This window comes from Calliopsis andreniformis, unplaced genomic scaffold (genome assembly GCF_051401765.1).
Source record: "Calliopsis andreniformis isolate RMS-2024a unplaced genomic scaffold, iyCalAndr_principal scaffold0270, whole genome shotgun sequence".
Classification (NCBI taxonomy): Eukaryota; Metazoa; Arthropoda; class Insecta; order Hymenoptera; family Andrenidae; genus Calliopsis; species Calliopsis andreniformis.
Window position 1 is genome coordinate 67,103 of NW_027480679.1, and position 9,486 is coordinate 76,588.

The window sequence follows — 9,486 nt, forward strand, 5'->3', positions numbered from 1 at the left end:
ATATTTATCATTATAATAGCAATAATAACCATAAAAATCATAATAGCCATAATAATCTGAATGTTGATCCTAATAATCATACTAACAACCATAATAATCATAGTGATCATCATAATAACTACAATAATCATAATAATCGTAATTGTAATGTTAATAAGCATAGCAATAATCACAATAATCATAGTAACCATAATAATCTTAATGATGATCATAATATCCATGATAATTATACCAAGATCCGTAATAATCATAATAATCATAATAATAACCATAATGGGTTCGGAAATAACCATAATATACATTATACTAGCCATATCAACAATAATAGTCATAATAGCCAAAATAATCATAATAGTCGTAATAATAACAATTATGAACTTGGAAATAACGGTAATAATCATTATAATAGTCATAATAGCCATAAAAATCACAATAGACATAATAATCAGAATGGTGATCATAATAATCATACTAGCAACCATAATGATCATGGCAATCATCATAATAAACAGAATAGTCATGGAAGTAATCTTAATAATCATTATTATTAACGTAATAACCATAATAATCTTAATGATGACCATAATATACATCATAATTATACCTAGACATATAATAATCAGAATAATCATAATAATAAGCATAATATGCTTTGAAATAATCATAATAACCTTCATACTAGACATAATAACCATAATAATCATAATAATTAGAGTAATCATAATAGTCATAATAACCGCAATAACCATAATGATCTTAATGATGATCATTATATTCATCATAATTATACCAAGATCCATAATAATCATAGTAACCATAATAATAAACATAATAAGCTTTGAAATAATCATAATAACCGTTATACTAGCCATAGAAGCCATAATAATCATAATAACCATAATCATCATAATAATCATATTAATAACCATAGTAAGCTTGGAAATAATCATCATAAGCATTATACTAGCCATAGTAACCATAATAATCATAATAACTATAATAATCATAATAGTGATAATAATAACCGTAATAAACTTGGAATTAATCATATTTATCATTATAATAGCAATTGTTAGAATCGCTTAAAGGAAGTGATCTAACTGGGGTCCGGACAAGGTGAGAATGAGGGTACAGAAAGAAACAAATACTCGATCAAATTTAAGTCGGCCCTTAAAAGGGCTTAAGTACGACGTTTATTATTTTTCTTTGTCTTTGGGGGCTGGGGGTGGTTGAGGTCCTCGGCGGCTCCTTTGGTGGTCGGCGGTGAATCCGAGGGCCTTGTTTTTGGACGCCGGTCAGCGACGTTGGCGTCTGAAACGAAAATAGCGGCAGAACCGCGACGGTAAGCGAGAGCGTAAGTCAAGCTATACCAAATAGTATCGACTCCTGGCTGTGACAACAAGCCTGTATGGAGGGGATAGCAATACCTTGCTTGTAACGCAAAGGTAAAGCAGTGGACTGTATGATCGACGTTCCTTTAAAAATTAAAGGGATCGTCGACCTGCAAGTGCGTAGAGAGGAGAAACCTCTTCTCTACGTCTTATGCACCTTTTAAAGAGGTGCACGTCGGTTGAATCCCTGCGAGAGCAGAGATTCGCGAGCGTTGAAATGCACTGTCCCTAGCTGGTGCTAGGCTCAGAGACAGGTGACGGCCAGAGACTCCACTACACCGTTCACCTCGCCGTGTGCATCTATTCGTCACACGGGGGTTGCTTCTAAACGGTTAGTGAGGCGCGAGCAACGTAGAGGTGATAGGCACTTACGTTTACTCTGTCTGGATTTGCCCGTCAAACAAGGCTACTGAGCAGTGGGTTCGGTGCTCTTCCGACGATATGCAAACTCAGAGAATCGTGAAAATCACCGATTCCAAGAGTGTGTTCAATCGTTTTTTTTGCAATCTCTTTTTTGCAAGCTGATTCGTCTGTCGCACGTATAATACGTGTTGATCGAACAGACGAATAGACTAAGCCGCAAGAGAAGATCGTTCGGTCAGTGAGGATTCTGCTCTTCGAGTACTTCGAGCTTGTTGGAGAAACCAAGAAGCTCTGTTTGAAGTAACCTCGAAATGGCTGTACTTCTACTGATCGAACTGTTACCTGTCAAAGACTGGCACAAGACTGACTGCGAGACTTGCGCGTGTCTCCGCGAAAGCGCGGAATACGCTCGTTAGCCGCCACGCGGCGCTCGCTAATCAAACTGTGTCCTTTTCTAATCTTCGACAACTTTCTCTCTCTTTCCTTCAGGCTCGAACAGCTGACACAGGTCGTTCACCTGTTCGAGTTTAACTGTAATTTTCTAAAAACGAGTCCTTCGTCAAATTCACCGTGTTTGTTATTAGTGACACTGAATCCCCAACCGAAGGCGACCTTCGGTTGGGCACGTCGATCAACATACAACGGCTTTTCGTAACGAAATAGAGTTCTCAATATATTAACTCTTTTTTAAACATACCGCCCCCCTTGCACGGTCCGTGCAATAGAGAATGTCAGTATGTTTGTTCACAAGGAAACTCGTCTCGTAAAACTCGAAAGATAGAGCTTTATTACCGCGAATGAGAGAGAAAATTTGCTGAAAGAGAAGTTCAATTGAGCTGAACTCCCTCACAGCGTTATCGTGAACTCCAATCAAATAGAAATTTAATTGAACTTACTTTCTAGCTGGAGGAGACGAGCTTCGATGCTGAAGCAGCCTCATCGAGGTCTCTACGGCAATCCCCACGGCCGTCCGCGTTAATTCCTCAAGAGAGGGCCCTTGAGGACGCGTGGGTCGGCGTGAGCGACTCGCCACCGCCGTGCTCCTGCCGGTTTCGTTCGGCCGCGTGCCGGTCGACGTTGGTGCGGCCCGTCGTCCTGACTCCCGTGGCTTTTGTCGGGTCCTGCTGGAAGCTGGATTTTCCGAGGTTGCAGCTCGCGGTGCCTTTCCCTTTTCCTCTTTGGGCGTTGGTGCAGCTGCCGCTTTCCACGCCACCGACGTCAGCCGTTGGTCTCTGTCCCATCGGAGGACGTAGCGTCCCCCGGGGACCGTACACCGGTATCGCCTCGTAGTCTTCGGGATATGTCCCGGTACACGGAGCTCCAGGTCATCCGTTCTGAGGACCCATTCCTCCTTCTTTTCCTTCGCGGGTTTTTCCTCGTTCCGGCTTGCCTCCGGTGTGGCCGGAAGACTTGTGTGGTCCAGCGCCTGCTCGACCAAGTTCAGACACCTTTCAAAGGTGTCTGACATCTCCTTTTGCGTAACCACAGTGTCAGTTTCCATTGCTGGCTTGAGACTAATTAGTCTATCGCTTTCCGGACTCAATTTTCGGTAGCATCCGCGATTTTGTGGGGGCGCTTCTTCCCTTGGAGTGAGAGAGACGCAACCACTTCGGCTCCCCTCTCTGTTATCGCTTTGGACGTAGGGGGGGGTGTCTTGCGAGCGTTTGTCTTTCAAACTGAACGGTCGCGCTCACCTTTGTGTCACCCTCGATTTTACCGAAAATCGTTAGATGTTTATTTCACCTGTTCGACCTCGGCAACCGTTGTCGAATCTGGCTCATCTACGGGTAACCTACACATCCTTGTAATCGGACGTGTGTATGTGGACTTTGCTGTACGTACTTTTACAACCCGTACATTTCCGTCCTTCCCCGGGAAAACCTCCTCAATTCTTCCCATCTCCCACTGATTAGGGGGAAGAAGAGGATTCTGCACTAACACCAGATCCCCTGGTTGCAGTTGCAGTTGAGTAGTGCGCCACTTATAGCGATTTTGTAGGTGCGTGAGATAATCTCGCGTCCAATGCCTCCATAGCTGTTCGTGGAATTTTTGAATCGCTCTCCAACGCGACAATCGCGAGAGTTTTTCATTTTCCACGGACTGCAGCGGAATCGCATTTAGTGGTCCGCCTGTCAGGAAGTGACCGGGCGTAAGAGACGCATAGTCGTCTGGGTCGTCACTCAGAGGAGCGATCGGTCGCGAGTTAAGACTCGCTTCGATCTTGCAGAGCAACGTCTGCATTTCCTCTCCCGTTGGTGTGAACTCTCCCAACGTGCGTTTCAAATGGTGTTTCACCGATTTCACGCCGGCCTCCTGCATTCCACCGAAGTGTGGGGCACTGGGTGGATTGAACCGCCACTGAATGCCCATAGCACCGCATTTATTATGCGTATCTGCTGCAGAAAATACTGCACGACAGTGCTGTTGTAATTCTCGATCGGCACCGACGAAATTGGTTCCATTGTCACTGAAAATGCAGGACGGGATTCCTCGTCGTGCAACAAACCGATCGAGTGCGGCTAAGAACGCGCTCGTCGTGTAGTCATGGACGAGTTCGATATGGACAGCCTTCGTAGCGTAACAAACAAACACCGCGATGTACGCTTTGTGAGCTGTTTTGCCTCGGCCCGCGGAGTCGCGGACACGGTAAGGTCCCGCGTAGTCCACTCCACAATTGTCGAATGCTCTTGACGGGCGGCAGCGCTCCGGGGTCAGATGCTGCATTATTTGCGTGGACGTGTTGCCTCGCCATCTTACGCATCGCATGCATTTGTTGACCACGGTTTTCGCTGCATTTCGACAACCGAGGATCCAATAATTTTGCCTGACAGTGTGCAAGGTCAACTGCAAGCCCCCATGCAACGTATCTACGTGGCACTGCCTAATTATTAATGTCGAAACATAATGCTTAGGCAGTATTATCGGGTGCTTGGTTTCCCATGCAAGCGTCGCATTCTCCAGTCTTCCACCGACTCGTATGACGTCCTTATCATCGAGGAACGGGTTGAGACTTTTCAAGGGAGACTTCACGGGGATACTGCGATGATTTTTTAAGCATCGGTATTCCTCTGCGAAATGCGAGCCCTGTATATGGCGTGCGAGGCGCTCAGCTGCGTTACGCATTTCTGACGCCTCGATTATTTGACCGGCGTTTGACCTTTGATTGACGCGCGACGGTCTTCGCCAACGAAGACAGTATGCCGTTACGCGTAACAGTTTTCTCCATGATTGAAATCGGTATAGAAAATTCCATTCCGGTTTCGGAGTTGCTACGTGTGCATGCGCTATGCGCTTGCCTTCATCGGTCTCAACGGAAGCGGGGAGGGCTGGCCATCTCGCTGCCGTTTCTTTCAGCCAAGTCGGTCCAAACATCCATAATTCCGACTGCAAAAAATCTGCAGCGTCCATCCCGCGCGAATTCAAATCCGCAGGGTTTGAACGTGTAGGAACATAGCGCCATTCAGCGTGAGGAAGTGATGTTTGTACTTTCGACACGCGGTTGGCTACCACAACCTTCCAAGTCGATGGATGTTTTTTCAGCCAAGCGAGAGCGATCGTGGAATCGGTCCAACAAACGACACGATCTGTCTTTATTGCAAGTGAATTTGTTACATGCAAAATTAGCTCGGCAAGCAGTACGGCCCCGTTCAACTCAAGTATTGGGATCGACTGTGTTTTTATAGGAGCCACTCGCGTTTTTGCCATCAACAGTGATGTAAACACACCATTGTCTGTCGTTGTCACTCTTAAGTAGGTAACGGCAGAATAGGCTGCGAGTGATGCGTCACAAAATCCGTGCAGCTCCACGGAAATCGTGTCGGCTCCATATCGGATCCATCGGGGAAGTCTCCAATTATTCAATCTAGTCCAATCTGCACAAAATGTGTTCCACATTTTGAGCGTCTCCGCGGAAACATGCTCATCCCACTGGATTTTTTCCAGCCACTGGGATTGCATCAGGATTTTTGCGCGAATCACGATTGGCGAAAGCCAGCCGAGAGGATCGTATAATTTTGCAATTTCCGAAAACAAAGTGCGCTTTGTAATCGGTGTTGCAGATGGTTGGAATCGTTGTAGATTGAAATAGAAAAAATCTCCGGATGGAATCCACCGCAGCCCGAGTACCTTTAATTCGGAATCATCAAACAAATTAAGGTTGACTGCATGTGAGTGCGAGCTCTGTGGAATATTTCGTAATAAATCTGACGAATTTCCAGCCCATTTGCGAAGGTTAAATCCACCTCGCTGTAGGAGCTCGCACGTTTGTTTACGGATTTGCTCTAATAACGGTTTGTCAGGAGCTCCCATAAACACATCGTCTACATAGACGTCCTTCTCGAGGATAGGAGCGGCGAGCGGGTAACGGTCGCCGTCCTGTTTTTGCAACTCGAGAAGAGTTCGCATCGATAAGTATGGAGCACATGCCGTACCGTAGGTCACGGTATTTAACTCGAACGCGATAGTGCGTTCGGTTTCTGGCGTGCGCCACACGATGCTCTGAAAACGACGATCCTCTGGAGCGACGAGAATTTGTCGAAACATCTTCTCGATATCCGCTACCAACACGTATTCATACAGACGCCACCTTGTTAGTACAGAGGTGATATCGTTCTGTAATTTCGGTCCTACGTGTAGGATGTCGTTCAGCGAGTGTCCTCCCGCTGTTCTACTGGAGGCGTTAAATACGACGCGCAGCTTTGTCGTAGCGCTCTCCGTTCGTATGACGGCTCGATGCGGAATATAAAGTCGAGTTTTGTCTAGCGACTCTAAGCGAGTCATATGACTCATCGATTCATATTCAGTGAGAAATTCACTGTATTCTCGCACGAGATTTTTGTCAAGGTCCAATTTTTTTCTCAGCCTTGTCAACGCGGAGAGAGCTATTGGGAGAGATTCTCCCAAACACTCGTCCGGGTTCGTTCGGCTAAAGGGCAGACGGACGATGAACCTGCCCGTCGCGTCTCGCGCGACTGTGTTTGCGAAGTAAGCCTCGCATTCTTCCTCGGCCTTGGTGTTTACCAACTTCGAGGGAATCTCCTCTATTTCCCAAAACTTCCGTATTGCTTTATCAAGCGATTCGAGGATGTTGCAATGCAGCGTCCTCACGGGGTTTGGTTCAGAGGTTGCTGCGCCGACCGGTCCAGACAAAACCCAGCCCAAAGCGGTTTCCTGAACGATCGGTCCTTTGTTGCTTATCCGACGAAGTCCTTGTCGAATAAGACTGGCGTAGACCTCTGCACCGATCAGTACCTCGATGGGGCGATCCGATGCGGGGTCTGGGTCCGCTAACGCCAGCCCACGCAGCACGGTGCATGCCGGTACGCGAACTGACGGCGGGACATAGGAGGTGATTCTCGACACGATGTATGCACTGGTGCGGAACGCCTCTGCAGTGTTACTCGTCGAGGTGAACTCCATGTCCACGCTGTGCGAAATGGTTTGAGTCAATCCGCCCCCCAAACCCAATACAGTGGCCGGGGTTTTCCTTCTCGCTAGTCTTAGATCATTTGCTAAGCTAGCGGAAATGAACGAAGCTTCTGACCCTTGGTCAATGAGTGCACGCGCTATACGCGACGTGCCTCCCTTGCCATGAACTCGCACATTCGCTGTTGCCAGAAACACAGCTCTGGTACCGCTCTCTGTCGCACTACAGTGAGACGTCACCGCGGCCTTTGACGTAGAAGCACGAGGTTCCGTGTTTACGTTTGCAGGACTGCGTGCAGGAACGTTGTTGCGTCCCGCTTCCCGCTTGCCCTGCTGTGGCTTATTCGTCGAACGACGACTGCCAGTACCAGATTTTCTTGCTTCAAAGTGCAGGAGTGCATGATGCCTTCCGTTGCACTTGACGCAGGCTGCGCTTTTTGGACAGTGCGTAACTGTGTGAGTGGAAGCCAAGCAGTTTAGACAACACTGGTTGACTTTAATATATTGGAAGCGTTGTTCTGGTGTAAACGACTTGAACTTTTTGCACGAAGTAACTTCGTGCGCTTGTTCACAGAACACACATCCATGAGACGTAGTGGGAATGTTCTCGACGACAGCATTATGTTGTCGTATGCGAGGTTTTGATGTGAGGTCACCCGTTTTCTTGTGTAGCGGGTTAATCAACACATGCAACCTGTGCTCTTGCTCCCTGAGAAAGTCCAACATCTCATTAAATGAGGGGACTTCTGAGTTGAGCTTTTGCGTGCCCTCCCACTCCCATTCTAGGGATTGGTCCAATTTAGATTTGATCAGGATGACCAACACGTCGCTGTAGTGCTCTACCTTGCGCCCCAGCTTCTGGAGCGCGGCGAGCGTTTGTTTCCAGCCGACGGTGACCTGTTGCAGGCTTTCTATGTCGCCCGTCCTGATCGGCTTCAGCTTCGTGAATGTTGCGAGTAGCTGAAGCACCATACGACGTGGGTTCCCGAATTGTTCGGTTAGGGTATCCCACGCCGGCTTGAAATTACGATCCGCAATTTCAAGCGTGGCAATCGATGCGAGTGCCTCTCCTTCCAAGCAGCCGTTCAGATATTGCAAACGTTGTGCATCTGATAACCGTTGATCTTTTATTATGCTTGCGGTAAACAGATCCGCAAAGTGACACCACTTTCGCGGATCTCCGCTAAATCTCGGTAAGTTCTGCTTGGGAAGCTCAAGCGTACTAGGCTGGCCTGTTGCTCCGGCACCCGCGGTATTCCCGGGGTTACCGAATCCAGCCGATCCCTTTTCCTGTATGAGGGTGTCCAATTCCGTCATCAGGAAGTCCTGAGCTTCATGGAACGCATCTTCTGCATCATCCATCGTACTCTCGCAGAAGAAGGGTATGACCTTCCGTTTGCTGTCAGGGACTTCCTTTTTGAGCTGTTTAACTCGCTCTTGGATGTCCCTCCAAACGTCAGTCACATATTCCAACTTCTGCTTGAGGAGAGAGATGGTGTAATTATTTCGCCCCTTTTTCTTCAGATTAGTCACGAGTCGGGTCATTCCCCGAATTCGTGACTGAATATCCTCCATCTCAACCTCCAGGGCAGGAAGAGTCATCTGCTCCTTGGTAGGGTTCGACATGGCGATATAATTCGAGAGGTAAACTCTGCTCGAATGTCAACCTGAAGTGAACGCTTCTTTCACCCTTTCTCAACCTTTCAATCCGGCTCGAAGGACCTTATGTTAGAATCGCTTAAAGGAAGTGATCTAACTGGGGTCCGGACAAGGTGAGAATGAGGGTACAGAAAGAAACAAATACTCGATCAAATTTAAGTCGGCCCTTAAAAGGGCTTAAGTACGACGTTTATTATTTTTCTTTGTCTTTGGGGGCTGGGGGTGGTTGAGGTCCTCGGCGGCTCCTTTGGTGGTCGGCGGTGAATCCGAGGGCCTTGTTTTTGGACGCCGGTCAGCGACGTTGGCGTCTGAAACGAAAATAGCGGCAGAACCGCGACGGTAAGCGAGAGCGTAAGTCAAGCTATACCAAATAGTATCGACTCCTGGCTGTGACAACAAGCCTGTATGGAGGGGATAGCAATACCTTGCTTGTAACGCAAAGGTAAAGCAGTGGACTGTATGATCGACGTTCCTTTAAAAATTAAAGGGATCGTCGACCTGCAAGTGCGTAGAGAGGAGAAACCTCTTCTCTACGTCTTATGCACCTTTTAAAGAGGTGCACGTCGGTTGAATCCCTGCGAGAGCAGAGATTCGCGAGCGTTGAAATGCACTGTCCCTAGCTGGTGCTAGGCTCAGAGACAGGTGACGG

The 9,486-nt window shown here is 47.4% G+C and overlaps 1 protein-coding gene across 1 annotated transcript; it reads right to left on the reverse strand.

Annotated features, from left to right (window-relative positions):
• Window positions 1-3,488: 3,488 nt before the first annotated feature.
• On the reverse strand, window positions 3,489-8,804 carry LOC143187780 (uncharacterized). The gene has a single exon (XM_076391990.1). It carries the CDS (start codon window positions 8,802-8,804, stop codon window positions 3,489-3,491), a length of 5,316 nt encoding a protein of 1,771 aa, XP_076248105.1.
• Between the last annotated feature and the right edge of the window lie 682 nt (window positions 8,805-9,486).

Excerpts from the sequence above, each read along its gene's own strand:
- LOC143187780 (XM_076391990.1), bottom strand. The coding sequence starts at position 8,804 with ATGTCGAACCCTACCAAGGAGCAGATGACTCTTCCTGCCCTGGAGGTT.